The sequence below is a fragment of the Myotis daubentonii genome, chromosome 15, assembly GCF_963259705.1.
Source record: "Myotis daubentonii chromosome 15, mMyoDau2.1, whole genome shotgun sequence".
NCBI lineage: Eukaryota > Metazoa > Chordata > Mammalia > Chiroptera > Vespertilionidae > Myotis > Myotis daubentonii.
The window spans coordinates 53727055-53744752 of record NC_081854.1 but is presented as its reverse complement, the minus strand read 5'-3'; the positions used below and the strand labels follow the sequence as shown (position 1 = coordinate 53744752).

The following is a 17698-nucleotide window of genomic DNA, read 5'->3' as shown; positions in this document are numbered from 1 at the left end:
ACTTTAGATACAGACCTGGTCTGTATAGCACCTGTCCTTTGATATCCAATGCACTGGAAGGTAGAGAAAATAAGCCGGGGAATGACTAGCTAATGCCTCTGGCCGTCTTTCTTTCCTCCTTTCTTTCCCTTTTCCCCTCCGTCTCTGTCTGTCCGTCTCCCCCTTTTTGTTCGTGACATGCCTGCACCTCTGAGCCTGTGCAGAGTCGCTCTGTGTTGAGAAGCTGATCCGTGTCATTGGCCGCCCCGCCCTGTCCCCACACCCACTGCCACTCCAGGCTTGTTTTCTCAGTCTCTGCCAGCAATTTCGCTGGGGACCGTTCAATGGGAACGACAAGGAAGTCCAGTGGCTTCATAGTTTGTTTCTCTCCCGGTGGCTTATCTTGCTAAACTCCATGCTTAATGAGGGGTGGGGCGAGGGGGAGGAAGGGCGGGAAAGAGAAAGGGTGGGGTGTTCCTGTCTCCCTCCTGATAGCCGTACTGTGTGCGGCTCCGGTAAGCCCCTCCCTTGTTCTTTCCCACTTTATCCTCCATTTCCCCTTATTTTCCTCCCTTAATTAATCTTTTTTTTTTTTAAATTATTTTTTTAATCCTCACCCAAAGAGTGAGAATATTTTTTCCATTGATTTTCAGAGAGTGTGGAAAGGATGGGGAGTGGGGGAGAGAGAGAAACATCCATTTGTTAAGAGACATATCAACCGGTTGCCTCTCCACTCACGCCCCAACTAGGGGTGGAGGGTTGAACCTGCAATCAAGGTACGTGCCCTTGACCAGGAATCAAACCCGAGACCCTTTGGTCCACAGGCCGATGCTCTTAACCGCTGAGCCAAACCGGCCAGGGCTCCTCTCTTAATCTTTTCCCAAGTCTCATGTAGTGTGGTTGGAGTTTTGGGGACGGAGGACAGACCTGAATATCCCTCCATATCCCTTACGTTCTTGGCTAGCCTACAAAATCATCACACTAGCCTTTGTCTCCATTTGTCCTAAAAGATATGCTGTGTGTTGAGCTCCTTTTGATATCCTGCCCTGTTCTTCGAGACGCTCAGGTATTTGATGGCAGGGGGCGTCCCAGAGAAAGATGGCGTTCATGACCCCAGGCACGGCCGCGTCACTGTTTTGGGCTGCTCCCCTTCGGAGGGTCCCATGTCTTTGAGAAAAGACCCTTTTCATCCGTAGGTTTAGTTTAGCTTCTTTATCTTCATAAATGTATCTTGAACTCCCTGGTTTCCGAAGATAATGTGGGATCCGTCAAATGTCCAGGGGATTCGAGCTGAGGGCCGAAACAATCGTTTAACGCTGTGTCTTCTCAACACTTCTGTATTCATATCTCAGTGTATGGGCGTCATTTTTACGGCGGTAACAGTGTCCTGCGACGCCCGTCACAGCGTCATCGCTCACGTTGTCCTCCTCTGTCACAGCTACTGAGGAAGCGGTGTGGTGCCTGCCGACAGGGTCGCGTTTACAGTCTCAGGTGTTTCCGTAGGCGGCGCATCTCTCTTGCTAGCTGGACACTCTGCCTCTGGCCTCTTGCAAGTAGCCTTACCCGCAAGCTAAAACCTGCCCCGTCCTGTCTCCTCTACGCTACACCTCATGGTGCACCCTGCTCAGTGTCCCAGCCGATGCTCATCACCATCGCAGTGCGTAACTTCCCTGGTGACAAAGCTGTATTTCAGGGGCTGGCAACTTTTTCTGGAAAAGAACCAGATAGTAAATACTTTTTTTTTTTAAAGAATTTTTTTAAAAAAATATTTTATTGATTTTTTACAGAGAGGAAGGTAGAGGGATAGAGAGTTAGAAATATCGATGAGAGAGAAACATCAATCAGCTGCCTCCTGCACACTCCCCACTGGGAACGTGCCCGCAACCAAGGTACAGGCCTCGACCGGAATCGAACCCGGAACCCTTGAGTCCGCAGGCTGACGCTCTATCCACTGAGCCAAACTGATCAGGGCAATACTTTTTTAAAAAAATATATTTTTATTGATTTCAGAGAGGAAGGGAAAGAGAGAGAGAAACATTCATGATGAGAGAGAATCACTGATCATCTGCCTCCTGCTCGCCCCCCTACTGGGGATGGAGCCTGCAATCCCAGCATGTGCCCTGACCGGGAATCGAACCTGGGACCCTTCAGTCTGCAGGCTGACGCTCTATCCACTGAGCCAAGCCAGTGAGGGCAGTAAATACTTTTTGACGTTGTAGGGTATAGGGTCCCAAACTTTCAGAACAACTTGCACCGTTGACTAGGCATTCAGCTTGCCACTCAGACCGATTTCTCTGTTCATTTCCAACCATGTGAGCCATGTCAGTGCCCGTCCCGACTCGGCATGCGCAGCATAGCTGCATATCACACAGCCCTGCCTTCCCTAGCAGGAATGGACAAGCAAGGATGCTTGTTATCCACTGGCACCCATGACTTCACACTTGAACTAGGACCAAGAACAGGGCAGACGGGAAGAGCTCGGGGTAAAGAAAGGCATTCATTCCACATCCTGGGAAGCCGTGATCCAAGATCTACAGGCGTTTACAGTGGCCACACATGCTGGATTGTCCGAGTGCTGCCGGGCACTCACCCTCTTCCTGCCTCATATGTAAACGGAGTACGTGGTCGTGCCAGAGAAGCAAGTGGCAGGCCGAAGGCAGAAAAGGGATAAAGCATGACAGTTTTCGAATTTTGTGCAGCGTGGGGAAAGGAGCCGCCTACGTGTATCCGGCTGTGGTCTGTGTGAGCAGATGGTACCGGGGAAAGCGCGTGCGCTCCTGCCATTCTGTGGCTTAGGAATCAGAAAAGATGGACCATATTCCACGAGTTAGAGGTGCGGGAAGATACCAAACAAGAGGCAGACAGATTGTCAAGAATAAGGGTTCAGAGCGAACCCCTTCCAATCAGATGGGGAGTATCCTACACCGTAAGAATGGTTATCATAAGCCCTGACTGCGGCGAGCCTCCAACCCAGTCTGTACACCTTATCCGCAAGCTTTGTTTTCACCAGCTTAACAGGGGCCGGCAAACCACAGCTGATGGAGCAAATACAGTCTGACTCCTGCTTTGTCAATAAAGTTTTATTGGGACACCACCGTGCCCATTCACCCATGCATTCCCTATGTGAATTGTTGCAATGGCACCGGTGAATTGTTGCAACCAACAGTGGCGTCCTCTAGCCTTTGCATTTCCAGTTCAGGTTTGATAGGACTATCGTATTCCCTAGCTCATGGGAAAAGAGCACATCTACAGGCCAGCCTCAGTCCATCGGGGTTTGATCTATGGAATCTGCTCTATAGCGTATACGATCTAATGCACAGAGGAAGGCTGTGACGTTCTGAGTGGGATAGATGACCTTTTCTGTTCAGTCGTACGAGTTGTCCTGAAAGTTTGGTGGTCCTATTGTCTGGCCATTTCCCTCTTCAATTCTCAGGTCAGCTTAGCTCCCACATGGAGTCCATTCTGGTATTTTCTCTCACTGGGTGTTGTGACCGGAGAGATGATCCACATGAGCATGAGACTTATCTGCTTTGTCTTTGGCTCCTTCGTGCAAGGACACGCAGGAGGTGCGTGAAGGGAACGGAAAGGAGACTGCAGCACTAAAGCTCCGCTTTGTAAGGGGAGCAAGTGGGCAATCACTGGCCTCCTCTGGGAGCCTGGGGAGGTGGAAGTCGGGGCTCTGTAAAGAGCACACATCAGACCAATTTAATTTCCTCCTGTGACTGAGGCTAAGATGGTAAAGAAAAAGGAATGGGGATTATCTCGATGGATCTAGAAAGACTTTGGAGTTCATCCAACATGACAGTCTCATCCGTAAACTAGGAAGGTCTGGTCCTGACCGTGTTGAGTTAGGTGAGAACCCCGCCTGCAAGAAAGGCTCCCTCGCAGAGGGGGAGTCCCGTGCCCTGTGCTGTCCCAGACCCGGCTCACTGCCCCCACCTTGGAATTCCGTGCGGAGGGGCAAATACTTGATAGGTTGCAATCAGAAATACTTTTGAAAACCAGACAATATGTCAAAGAGGGGGTCAGGGTAAGTACTCATGTATTTAAAGGTTGTGGAGACAGCCCAGCCAGCGTGGTTCAGGGCTTGAGCGTTGACTTATGAACCAAGAGTTCACAATTCGATTCCCATTCGGGGCGTATGCCTGGGTTGCTGGCTAAATCCCCAGTAGGGTGCGTGCAGGAGGCAGCCGATCGACCATTCTCTCTCGTCATTGATGTTTCGGTCTCTCCCTCTCCCTTCCTCTCTGAAATAAATAAGAATATATTAAAAAATAATAAATGTTATGGAGGCAGACCCACGATAAAGAAAGGTTGAGTTAAATGAATATATAGCATAGAAAGACTTGGGCACCAGAAGGAACTGTCTGCCAGGTGAGAATGCTGCTGCTGACACGATATCGTGGCACATGAAAGTCTAGCTTCTAGGATTTTAGAGCTAAAGGGCCTTTGGTGTCAGATGGCCCATCTTCCTCATTTTGCAGGAGGTGGCCAGCCCTAGGCAGGAAGTTGCAGACTCAAGGCTGCCCAGCTAGTTCACGGCAGGTCCAGGACGAGAACTCCGAGTTCAGTCTTCTTCCTACTACACCCTGTCCTGTTGCCTTTTTGAAAAATAACTTTCTTAAGGCATATTTTACATATTGTATAATTTACCCATTTTAAACATACATTTCAATCGTTATTTTTGGTAAATTTACCAAGTTGTGCAACCATCACCATAAAACAGTTTTAGAACATTGCCATCAACCCAATATGATTCTTTTGTGCCTTTAACTTGTAATTCCTGTCACCTACCTACTCCCCCCACCAAAAAAAAAAGTTGTTCTTCTGTGTTATTCTAGGCCCGCTCTAGAATGGGGACATGTCTCTGTCGATTTGCCTTTTCTAGACATTTCACATTAATGGAATCCTACACTATATGGTCTCGTGTCTGGCTGCTTTGACTTAGCATGTTTTTAAGGCTCATCCATGTCAAGGAAGTAATTCATTCCTTCGTGCCGCCAAATAGGGCTCCACTCTACGGATAGATCACGTTCTGTTTATCCGCTCACCAGCTGGGGGGCAGTTAGGTTGTTTCCACTTTGGGATGATTCTGAATCATGTTGCTGTTGGCACTCACGTGTCACTGTTTACTTTTTTTACGTTCAATAGCTCTTCCCCCTCAAATTGAGGTTGTTTCTCCAGATGTAGGCAGTAGGGGTGCCCAGACCGCGACCAGAGTTCTAATAAACAGCCTCAGGGCATTAAAGAGTCCAGGAAAGAGAAGGCTCGTTGCTCTAATAACAGCATTTACCCTGGGATGGCTTTTGAGAAACCGTTAGCCAAATGCCCTCCATCTTCACAGGAAACAAACGAGAGGAACTGGATTGAAACCGGGTGGAAACACTTCAGACGGGCACAAGGAGGCGCATTTTATGTGGCAGTGAGCGCCATCAAGCTAATTTCCAGCACTATAAAGACAAAGCCATCCGGTTTCCTCGGAGAGAAGCGTATACGAATGGGTTTAAATCTGCCTGAGGCCAAGTAATCCCTTGGGGTCCCCCCAAAGGAAGACATTCCCTTTGTGGTGCCGCTGCTTTGTGGTTAAGGAAGACATTTGGCCTTTATCGTACCCAGGAGACCAGTTATTGGAGTCATTATGCCATAAAACTTGTGTCGGAAAATGTTACACAAGCCATTGGGTGTGGCAGAGGGAGGCATCGCTTTCATGTCCTCAAGAGAGCATGTTCCTTAGCCACCAGTCCTCCCTGATAATCCTGTATAATAGACGGCCAGGGACCGTAAGCGGAACGACCAGAACGACCGCTCGACCAGTAGCCATGAGGTGCACTGACCACCTCTCGGTCCTCCCCCCCCCCCCCACCATGGGTGGGTTGGCGAGTGGTGGGTGGGGTGGCGAGCAGCCAGCAACAAGTGGTGGTGGGCGGGGTGGTGGCTCGAGTGACAGGTGGCGGCAAGTGGCGGCAAGCTACGCACAATTTCGTGCGCTGGGCCTCCAGTATTAGAATAGCCATCAGTCAATACTAGGAGCATACAGTTAACAATTCATTTTCTATCTAGTCTTTTTTACTTTTTTTTTTTTTTACTTCATATTTGAGCTGTCAGTGGTCCCCACAGTAACCTATGTGATGGGCTGACACATGGCATTCAACCCCCTTCCCAGTCCAATTCTTACTCTCCCGTCCCTCCCATCCCATGTCTGCTTGGAGAACGCTGACTCAAGCGATGGGGAGGCCTGCATGCTATCCTCTTCTGCAGGTCCATGCTGCCTTTCCTCAGCGGAACTCACTGCGCCCCTTTGGGGTACCCATAATGGTTTCTCTCTCCATCTCCCTCCCCCTTTCTAAAATCAATGAAAGCAAATATATTTTTTAAAAAAACTTAAAGGACAAGATATCAAAAAGTACATGTTGCCTGATTCCATGGGTTGCAGGTAGAAAAAGGAATGTGTGGTGTTAGATGACAGGTTAGTGGTTCCCCTTCAGGGAAGAGAGTATCTTAGGAAAGAGGCACGAAGAGGCTTTGGGGGTGCTGCTGACATTCTGTTCTTGACATGGGGGTGTGCCGTCTGTGAAGTGTTGAGCTATACCTTAGTGGTTTGTACATTTTTCTGTGTGAGTGTCACATTTCAAAAGAGATTCCAAATATATAGCTCATGATCTCTGGCTACAGAATCAGAACCTCGGCATTTTTTAAATTATTATTTTTATTATTTTAAAAAATATATATTTTTGATTGATTTCAGCGAGGAAGAAAGAGAGTTGAGAGAAACGTCAATGATGAGAGAGAATCATTGATCAGATGCCTCTTGCATGCCCCCTACTGGGGACCGTGTCCATAACCTGGGCATCTGCCCTGAACAGGAATCGAACCCTGATCTCCTGGTTCATAGGTCGATGCTCAACCACTGAGCCACGCCAGCCAGGCGGAATCTCTGCATTTTAAAAAGCCCCCTTCCACATTTTTCTTAAGGACACTGGATTTTGGAAATCTTTGCCAAAGGAAGGGGATCAGGTACATAGACTCCCATTGCCAGTCATTCTCCCATTCTATTCTGCTCGTAAATGTCCCTTAGAAAAGAGCGGCTCGCTTCCCTTGAGTCACTGACCTCTGTCAGGAAAGTGCGTGCTGGGAGAGCACCGAGATCGCTGGCACACGGATCATTTACAGACGTCATTGCTTCGAATGTGCCCTACGCACAAGCACTTACGAGTATTTCTTAGACACACTAGAGGCCCGATGCACAAAATTCATGCAAGAATGGGCCTTCCTTCCCCCGGCCCTCTGGCACCCGGGACCCGGGCTTCCCTCGCAGCCCCGGCCTCGTCTGGAAGGACGTCCGGTCTAATTAGCGCATTATGCTCTTATTATTATAGACGAGGAATATTTATCAGAAGAGCTCCCTAAAAATGGCAGGTGCTAGGACCTAGTGGAATTCAGGCAACTTCAGTGGGAGGTGAGCCAGGGCATGTGGGCTGCATGTGGGCCGTGGGGCGTGGTGCCGCGGAGGCAGGGACAGAAAAGCCAGTTCTTCCGCCCGGGAGCTGGGCAGGCTCCATTCCGGCTCTCCTCATCCCTCTCGTTCAGCGGGAAGCATGTTTCTCGCCAAGGCGTTTTTGGAAGGGGCAGATCGGGGCCTGGGGGAAGCCCTGGGAGGCCTTCTTGGAGGAGGAGGTCAGAGGCGAGGAGGAGGAGGAGGACGGGGCAATGTTGGCGGGATCGTTGGCGGGCTTGTGAATCTCATCAGCGAGGCGGCAGCCGCTCAGTACACCCCAGAGCCCCCGCCCACCCAGGAGCATTTCACCAACGTGGAGGCCCACGAGAGCGAAGAGGTCAGGCGGTTTCGGCAGCAGTTTGCGCAGCTGGCGGGCCCGGACATGGAGGTGGGGGCCACCGACCTCATGCACATCCTCAACAAAGTCCTCTCCAAGCACAAGGACCTGAAGACGGATGGCTTCAGCCTGGACACCTGCCGTAGCATTGTGTCCGTCATGGACAACGACACCAACGGGAAGCTGGGCTTCGAGGAGTTCAAGTACCTGTGGACCAACCTGAAGAAGTGGCAGTGCGTGTACAGGCAGTTCGACCAGGCCGGCGCCGGGGCCCTGAGCCACTCCCAGCTGCGGGCCGCGCTGCAGGCCGCCGGCTTCCAGCTCAGTGACCAGCTGCACCACATGATCGTCCGGCGCTACGCCGACGACGAGGACGGCAGCATGGACTTTAACGGCTTTATCAGCTGCCTGGTCCGCCTGGATGCCATGTTCCGGGCCTTCAAGTCCCTGGATAGGGATGCGGACGGCCGGATCCAGGTGTCCATCCAGGAGTGGCTGCAGCTGACCATGTATTCCTGAGGCGGGCAGGCCCCCCCACCCCCGGAGGACAGGACTGCCTGCCGAAAGCACCCCCCTACCCCGCCCCCCCCCCCCCGTCCGTCTCCCCACCCCGGCTGTCATCTCCTGGACTCGCGCTGCTTTTTACTGCTTAATTAAAACAGATTGGCCACGAGCAGGCTTGTGAGTGGTTTGTGTGTCGGCGTTGGGAGATGCTGGATCTGTACGGACTCACAGATGTGGTGGGGGTACAGGGTGGGGTTGTAAGACAATGGGTTTAGATCGGTTCTTGCTCATAGAGTGAATGCATTCCAAGGAGCAAGAGGTTTGTTGTTGGTGAGAATTAACTTTTGAAAAACATTTGGAATCAATCAAAAAAAGCCGTTGGGAACTACTTTTTTTTTTTTCTGCTCTAAAAAGGCAAGGAGGAGGGAAGTTCAAAATCTGTGTTTCCTCTTAATGCTGCATCTGGCATTTCCATGGTGTAAATACATTGGAAAATGCTTTCCCTGAAACCTGTTTAGCTACAGAAACGGGTTCAGGACTGGGGAATGAGGCCGTTTTATAGAAAGGTAGTAGTCTTTTTTTTATGGTGGAGCAACTGTCTCAAGTTCTAGAATTCTTTCGCGGTGGAAAAAGCATGTAGCAATTTGGTTGGGTTTCCTTACATCTGTAAAGTGGGTCTGGGGCGGGGGGGAGGGCGGACCCGCAGCCAGAATGTCTCTGGCGGCCGTAAGGACCAGCATGATCCCTCTGGCGTGGACTTCATACGAGATCAGGCGTGCCCGGCTCCCAGCTAGCGCTTGTCACGTCTTGCCCTGCCCTGGAACAAGGAATATTATTGTTGTTGTTGTTCCTCTCTGGAAACCAGGCAGGAAAAAAAAACAAGCAACGAAAGAAAGAAAAAAAAAGAAAGGAAAACTTACATAAACCGTAATCAGTTCTATGATACATAGAGCCATAGAGAGATGTATATGTTTCTGTAAATCTATATATCAATGCCACAGCTCCCTCCGTGCAGGGTCCCAGGCCTGGCTGAAATGGGCACTCACGGGGCAGCTCCTGGGGAAGGCTGGTCCCCGAGTCCCCCTCCAGTGGGTTCACTAAGAACCTGTAGCGGTGGGGCTCAGAGACGCGTATCTTCCCAGCTTCCTCGTGATTCTGACGAGCAGCCAGAGCCGCCGGCCACAGCTCTGAAGGAAGGCTGCCACACACAGTAGTTGGCAAATGTCTCAGCCGAAACCAGGGCCCAGCAGGGCGGTCGGCGTTGCCCGTGTCCGGAGAAGGAAGAGGGGCATCCGAGACAGGGACACCCCCGCCGTGCCTTCCTCGGGGGTGGCCCCTGGCTAGGCTTTGTCATCCCCAGTCAGGCAGTGAGGGCGGCGTGGGCAGAGTCCAGAGTCTGCGCGTGGAGACTCGGCCTCGGTTCACCCGCCTGCTCTGCAGTGGGTCCCCCGCCTGCGTCTCCGGTTCTCAGGGCATCTCCTCCCTCTCCCCTCCTTCGAAGGACCCCCCCCCGCCCCCGAGTTGGAAGGTGAATTCTTCCTCCCCCCCGGACTCCCTAAGAGGAAAGTTGTAACTGTGGAAATGATGTCACTGGCCCGTGACCAGCCCTCAGCATCATCTCCGTCACATAACATGTATGAAACCACACGCGTGTGATTCCGCCCCGGGCCGAGCACATGGGTCCCTTCCACACTCCTCGGGGAATGGCAAGTTCAGCCTGGTCCGCTGTGCCGCTCGGACCGGGTGCGGCTGGGCAGGCGTGAGGCCGCTGCCAGCAGCCATGGTGAGGTCAGGGTCGCTATCTCAGGGTGAGCTTACGGAGGCGTCGGGCACGGGGGCAGGAACACGGCCTTGTCGGAGCTCAGAACATGAAGCTGTCATGGAACCTTTCCGCGCGATGGCTGTGGAGAGGGCAGTGTAGCCGCACGGTCCCCCCCCCCCCAACCCCCCTCAGTTCGTGTTAAATGTTTTCTAAAAGTTAAGACAAGGATCTCCCACTGCGGGCGGTAGGAAGCCTTTCTCTTGTTTCTCCTGTGAGTCCCTTCCCGCAGGCACGGGCAGAGCGTGAAGCTACCTACGTGTTCCTCCTTTCTGCTCTCTTCAGAGAATAGGGAAGTTTGTATATTTATACAAACGCGTTTTATACGAACGAAGGTTTAAAAGTTGTACAAACAACCTCCGTCTCTAGTGTGGATGCTGGAACATTCTGTCCAAACTCTGGATTTGTCCGAGTAATCAGATCTTTGGCAGAGAACGGGCAGTTCAGTGTCTTCGTGTTGCCCTGGCCGGTGTGGCTGTTGGTTGGGCATCATCCCGGGCACCAGAAGGTGAGGGTGCATGCCCAGGTTGTGCGCTCAATCCCCAGGAGGGGGCGTGCCGGTGGGTGTTTCTCTCCCTTCCTCTCTCTCTAAAATCAACAAAAAAAGTTTTAAAAAAAATAGATTTCTTAGTTTTCATCCAATAGTTGATGTTTTAAAGCAGCCGTGGGCAAACTACGGCCCGCGGGCCAGATCCGGCCTGTTTGAAATGAATAAAACTAAAAAAAAAAAAAAAAAGACCGTACCCTTTTATGTAATGATGTTTACTTTGAATTTATATTAGTTCACACAAACACTCCATCCATGCTTTTGTTCCGGCCCTCCGGTCCAGTTTAAGGACCCATTGTGGCCCTCGAGTCAAAAAGTTTGCCCACGCCTGTTTTAAAGGCACGTTTTCAATGTAAGAGGGAGTATTTTACCTGATATATATTTTTATATATATATATTAATTTTGCCATTTCTACGTGGGAGCATACCTATAGCCTAAGATGAAGGCCTTTGATTCCTGTAACTCCATCCCATCATTTTAAAATTTTTAATATCAAGCAGTGCAATCAATACAGTAAGGTGGAAATACCATTCATGGATTCAAAAAAAAAAAAAATACGTGAAATTGCACCTCTACATTTTTAAATTTCAAAATACCCCAGATGATTTTGAAAAACACCCTCATCTCCATTTAATCCACTGAATTCTACGACTTGTGGCAGGAAAAGTACTGTGTGCTCCGTACCCAACATAGTCAATGTTCATACATTATTTTAAAGGGCACTTTCAAAATATTTTGTGAGTAATAGTGCATGTACTTGTAAACGTTGATTTTCTATAGCAGCCTCGGTGGATTGCGCAACTCGTCCATAGTGGGGTCTTAGAAATCTGTTTGGATGTACCTGTTGATCTTGGAATGCTCTTAGAATTACTGATTTCCAAAGTTTACCTGTAGTGCTAAGTGGATAAAACAGCGGTTCTCAACCTGTGGGTCGCGACCCCTTTGGCGGTCGAACGACCCTTTCCCAGGGGTCGCCTAAGACCATCCTGCATATCAGATATTTGCATGACGATTCATAACAGTAGCAACATTACAGTGATGAAGTAGCCACGAAAATAATTTTATGGTTGGATCACAACATGAGGAACTGTATTTAAAGGGCCAGAAGGTTGACAACCACTGGAAAACAATTTGACTCCTAGAAAATTGGTCCTACAGTCGGTACGTGAGTAGACATGCACTCCTAAGGGATATTCGGGTAAACAGGACACCTCCTCCCTGACCCTCCTGGGGAACTGAACACGGACTGACGTTGAATACTGACGCCCTATGTGCCTGTAGCGTATCTTCACGACACAAGCCCTTCTCTGTTGGCTGCTGCAGGGCCGGTTCTGTTCTATGTAAGCTCACACTCTCACTGATGTCAAACATTGGTTAGTCCATCAAGTCCCGCCCTAGCCGTGTTGCTACTAGTTCATTGTTTATCTGGGAGCTCATCCCTGGACGATTCTGCTGCCAAAATGACTCTAACACCTGGGATGGTAGTCATAGTGCATTTAAGGTTCTCTTCCTCCCTCCCCCTCCTTCCCTCTCTCCCATCTCATTTTTCCTTTTTCCTTCCTCTCCTCTCCTCTCTTCTCCTCTCCTCTTCTCTCCTTCCTTCCTTCCTAGTTCTCTCTCCCATCTCCGCCTCCCTCCCTCTCTGCCTTGCCCCTCTCTCCCCCTTTCTCTCTCTCTCTTCTCTTCTCTCTGCCCATTTCGTCCTGGCACAGTTCCTGTCTAGGCGAGGCCTTGATGTGCTGCCATCAGTTAGCCCGGGTGAGCATGGCCGACCCCTTCTCCAGCGTGGCCCTCATGAAACAACACCTCGTGGGGTGTGTAGACCCTAGTGTCAGGTTAGGTGTCGTGTCGGAGGCTTAGCCGCTGCATCTCCTGGGGCCTGGTACCCTGAGGGGCCGCGGAGGGAGCTCAGGTCCGCCCCCTGGCTGCTGGCTATTGCAGATCCAGGCTGGAAAGAGGGAAGAACATGGCTGTGATTGTTGCCTCGATTTGCCCTTTCCTCCCCCTTTAATTGCCTGCAGGTGGCGGTTGCTCAGTGACGCTTTAGTGACCCACTGGGGCGGGCCAGCGTGGCAGGGCCTCCCTCCCTGGGGAGGGTGTGCTTCAGCCCCCCATGGGATGGAAGCCCTGGGTCCTGCCTCCAGAGGGGCTCCGGCCAGGCTGAGCTCAAGAACCACGCTGGGCCCCGCCGGCGTGGCTCAGTGGTTGAGCGTCGACCTGTGAACCAGGAGGTCACGGTTCAATTCCCATCAGGACACAGGCCCAGGTTGCAGGCTTGATTCCCAGTGTGGGGCGTGCAGGAGACTGCCGATCCATGATTCTCTCTCCTCCTTGATGTTTCTCTCTCTCTCCCCCGCTCCCTTCCTCTCTGACATCAATAAAAAAATATATATTTTTAAAAAAGAACCACGCTGGGTGCCGTGGAGCCCCTTTAAGGGAGCCTTGGTGATAACATGTTTGTATTTGCTGCTAAACAGACATACCGTCTTCTTCCTCGTGAACGAGGAATGGGGAGGGGGGGGGGCGGGCCCTGCTTGCTGTTCCACCTCTGCACAAACTCTTTTCCCAGTCGGCTCAGCTCACGATGGTGGATGGTGTTGAGCTGCCGGCAGACCAACTTTCACCTTGCGGGCTGTGCCAGCTGCAGGGCGGCGGGCGGCGGGCGGCCCTGCTCACCGATCTCTCCCGTCCCTTCGCAGAACCACGACGGCAGCATCGACTTCCGGGAGTACGTGATCGGCCTGGCTGTGCTGTGCAACCCCGCCAACACGGAGGAGATCATCCAGGTGGCCTTCAAGGTACTGTCAGCCCCGCTGAGCGCGCTCGCGCTGCCCCACAAACAGGGGTTGACTCTAAGTGCATGATTTGGAAGTCGGCGCGTCTGTTACGCGGTGTATAGATCTGCAGTGACAGGGCTAATGCGATTAAGACCGTTGCTGCTGAGAAGAGAGGAAACGCACGCACCCGCTGAAGCGCAAAGGTCTCTGGCGGCGGCCCAGGTCTCGGCGTCGGAGCCGAAGAGCAGGCGGCTTCACAAATTAGCTTAAAAAATTATCTCTTTTCTGCCTCCCTCTTGCCAAGCCCCGACGTGAGGATCATACATAATCACCTGTCGCTCGTCACCCTGTTTCCTCCCTCGGGAAGTTCGGATCTGTTCTTGCCTCTCGCTCTGTGTATCCGAGGTCGGGTTAAAGGTGTTTTTCCTGAGGCGGTTGGTTTTGTGGGGGTGGCCCCAGATGAACCCATCCAAGATGTCCCAGGGTCCCCCTTCCTGTGGTATCACATGTATTCACAGCAGTGTTGGGGGGGACAGACAAATAGGACCATGGCCCCAGTCCCCATGGGTTTCAATTATGGGGACCCCGGCTTCATCCATCGCTTCCATGTGCAAAAAAGAGATGGGAGAGCCCTGGCCGGTGTGGCTCAGTTGGTTGGAGTGTCCTCCGGGCCCAGGTTGTGGGTTTGAGGCCCAGTCGGGGTGGGTACAGGAGGCTCCTCATTGATGTTTCTCTGGTTCTCTCCCTCTCCCTTCTTCTCTAAACTCAATAAAAAACATTATAAAATTTAAAAACAGGGAGAGATGGAAGAATACATTCCCAACGTGTGTTTTCGGTTCTTCTGAGTTGAAAGGGGCTGCATCTAGTTGGTGTTTAAATGGGGAGGGGGGCGCTCCCTTCACAATCCTAATCCTATACGGTCTGCTCTCAAGTAAAACACAAACTCCCTCTCCCATCTGTCTCGCCCAGCTGTGGCTGCCGACCTCACCATTCGGCCACATGGTCCCCGTGCTTCTGTCCGTGGTGACAGCTGAGGGGCCTTCTCAATCCCTGTCTCCCCCTCTCATTCCTTCCTGGTTTTCTCTGAGAAGATGGTTCCCCCAGGACCCCAACAAGACCCCCCCTCTTATCTAGAAAGACTTCCTGCCCGAGTCCTCTCTCGCCTCTGAGAGACCCCCAGGGAGAGCCTCAGAAATGTCCGGGTCTCCCATCCGGGACCGAGGAGTCCGCAGGTCCAGGTTTCCTCTTTATGTCCGATCGGTGTGAACCGTTAACCGGGAGGCCTGCGAGGGACCGACGTGGTGGATGCTGGGCAGATGGTCAGCAGGAGGCAAGGCCAGGACTCCTTCCAAGGGGAACGCTGTTGGCTTTTACAGACTTATTCATCATGAAACCTAAAATTATACCTGTGGCTCACTTATTCCGGTCCAGATATTTCTGGTTCTGTTTTGGGAACGTCTGCGTAATTACAAGTGTAGTCGGCCAGATGTGCACTTGGGGTTCACCAATGAAAGACCTGATAGAAAATGTGGCCCTCGTCACAGTAATTACTGTTTATAGAGAAGTCTTGAGATTTTTGTCTGGCCCAGACCTTGGTTTTGGGGGGCAGGGTGAGGAAAGGGGGACCTAAAACTATAATTAGCTTTTTTTATTTTTCAGTAAGGCAGGGGTCATGCTTTGTATTGGTTATTTTTTAACCTTCTCGGATGTGTTTGAAAATATTATGGCAGTATATATATATATGTGTGTGTGTGTGTGTGTGTGTGTGTATACACACACACATATATACACACACACAATAAAAGCATAATATGCTAATTAGACTGGACAGCCAAATGACCTTCCAGACTACCTTCCAAATGAAGCTGGGGCTGTGAGGGCCGAGGCAGCCACTGAGGCTGCAAGGGCCAAGCCCCTTGCACGAATTTTGTGCATCAGGCCTCTAGTATATATATATATATATATGTTCATGTATATGTATGATCCATTCACATTCTTTTATGTGGGCAGCACTTCACAGGTGACATCCCATCTTTGATCTCATGTCACCATGAAGGTGTAGGTGACCTGTAGGTGTAGCATATTGGCCAGAGCGCTTCAGCTGTGGCAGTGGGCACGGACTGTGGCTGAGGGAGCCGTTGTGACGGCCCTGTCAGCTCCAGAAACGTCCCTGCACTCCTCCCCCGGGCTCTGTCCGTCACTCCCGTTCCAGGGAGGGTCCGCACGGCCTCGGGCCATGTCTTGGGAAAGGCAGGATGTTCTGGTTAATTAAGTGTTCCAGTCTTCTGTGGGACCGGGAGCTATCACACCCCCAGAGGAAACTCGGGTGTTAAACTTCTGATAAGAGCCTGGGATCTAGGGTAGCGTGACAACTGACAGATGGAGAGGAAGTCAAAGTCCCCAGTGTGGACCCATGAAGGGGACTCGTATGGAAGTGAGAGCCACCGAAGACCAAGTGTGGCAACCACTTGGCCTGTTCGGCAAGTGGGTGAGGACTGTTTAGGATGGTCAGCCTTTGATGAAAGCTTAGGGCTTGCGGGAGGGCAGCTGGTCTGAATCCTGGCAATTACTGTTTGAGGACTCGGGCCCTCAAGGCCCTGAGGCCATAGTTTGGGCAAACAAATGCTCACTCACTTTTCACTTTCCAACTGTCTTGGCTGCCAGGAGGGGCTCAGAGGTAGAAACTAGACTGGAAGTCAGTGCTTTCTCAGCACGGGCGGCAAATTACAACTTGGAATTACACGGACAATTACAACACTACTCTGTATTTGCTTGCAGTGCACCTCATGATTATCACACCTTGCCTCATGTCTAGCTGTCATGTTTTTTCTTGTTCTTGACCTTGCATTTGGTCAGAAGTGGATCCCTTACCAACAGCAACTCTAGGTATTATCTGCCTGGATGTGGATCCCAGCTCTGCCACGTAGGAGTGGTGTGATCTTGGGAAAGTTACCCGGGGCCTCAGCTCTCTCATCTGTAAGATGGGCCTGATAATGGCACCACCCATACCTAAGACTCTTGTAAGGGTTAAATGAGTTGATACATGTAAAGGGATTTGAATACTTTTGAGCGGTGCCTGCACAGAGTCCGTACTTACATCATTAATTTTTTTTTTAATACCCAGGAGAGGATTTTGAATATGGAATACTAGTTGTCCATCAGTGTTTCTGTTCTGCTACTTGACTTAGAAAAAATCCTTCCGTTCTTTCATACTGACCTCTAATCGATATGCAAGCCCTGTTTTTGCTTCCTTATAATTCCTCCCCTTCCTGTGTCCTTCCTGCTTTTCCACCCCAGACTCTTAACTGGTTTTCCTGATTCTAGTTTTATTAACCTTCCCCTCCCTCCACCCCACCCCCCCTCCCGATCCCACCTCCACACTCTGCCTCAAAGAGCTCTGTCCGTTCACATGTGACCACACCACATTCCCAGCCACATGCTCCTGCGGGGTCAGGTGAGCCGTAACATTTCCTCCGTGGGCTGATTCCTGCTTGTCCTTCGGTCTCCTGACTTGAGCCCCAGGCAGTTCCCTGCCAGTCCTTGTATATTCCGGGAACGTCTCTTGAGATTCTAAGACCCAACTCACATGTCACCTCCTCTGTCCAGCCTTCCCTGACCTCTCCAGAGAGGCGTCCCCCTTCTCTCCTCCACGGGACTCCCATGTCCTTCTGTCCTTCACATTGTGGCGGCCCCTAGTTTAATTCCGTCTCTTCCCCCCACTCACCTAGATGTGTAGCGAGGGCCACAGACACCCTGCTTTCTTCAGGAACGTATCCCTGGCCCAGGCACGAGTAATGTTTGCATTATGCAAGAGTTTATTTCCTGAGATTATTCCTCCCTTTTCTTTTCTGTTTCCGGCAGCTCTTTGACCTTGATGAGGACGGCTACATCTCAGAGGAAGAGTTTTCCACCATTTTGCAGGCTTCCCTGGGGGTGCCCGACCTGGACGGTTCTGGTCTCTTCAAGGAGATAGCCCAGGGCGATTCTGTGTCCTATGGTGAGTAGGCAGTTAGCACCTGACTCAGTTTATCCGGACTATGGAGTGACTCTCAAGACAAGAGTGTTGTTGCCTTCCACTAATTATATTGACCATAGAGATGATGATGATGATAGTACTAGCAGTTGTAGTGTAGTGGTAGTAGTAGCTAATTAATGAGGACTTACCATATGCTACGTAGTCTTCCAAACATTGTATACAGATTAACTCACTTATTCTTTACAGCAAGCCTATTTCATCCG

At 51.0% G+C, this 17698-nt stretch overlaps 2 protein-coding genes across 3 annotated transcripts in view; both read left to right on the top strand.

Moving 5' to 3' along the window:
- The window catches only part of LPCAT2 (lysophosphatidylcholine acyltransferase 2), a 51974-nt gene that overhangs the window by 29509 nt on the left and 4767 nt on the right, over window positions 1-17698 (top strand). Inside the window, exons 12-13 of one of the 2 annotated variants that reach the window (XM_059668019.1) lie at window positions 13382-13480; window positions 17321-17456. In XM_059668019.1, coding sequence (XP_059524002.1) covers window positions 13382-13480; window positions 17321-17456 — 235 coding nt within the window. The remainder of the gene's footprint in view (window positions 1-13381; window positions 13481-17320; window positions 17457-17698) is intronic. The other variant, XM_059668020.1, reaches the window with a different exon arrangement.
- Window positions 7446-8400, top strand: CAPNS2 (calpain small subunit 2). Its single transcript, XM_059668021.1, has one exon. It carries the CDS (start codon window positions 7575-7577, stop codon window positions 8328-8330), a length of 756 nt encoding a protein of 251 aa, XP_059524004.1. The 5' UTR covers window positions 7446-7574; the 3' UTR covers window positions 8331-8400.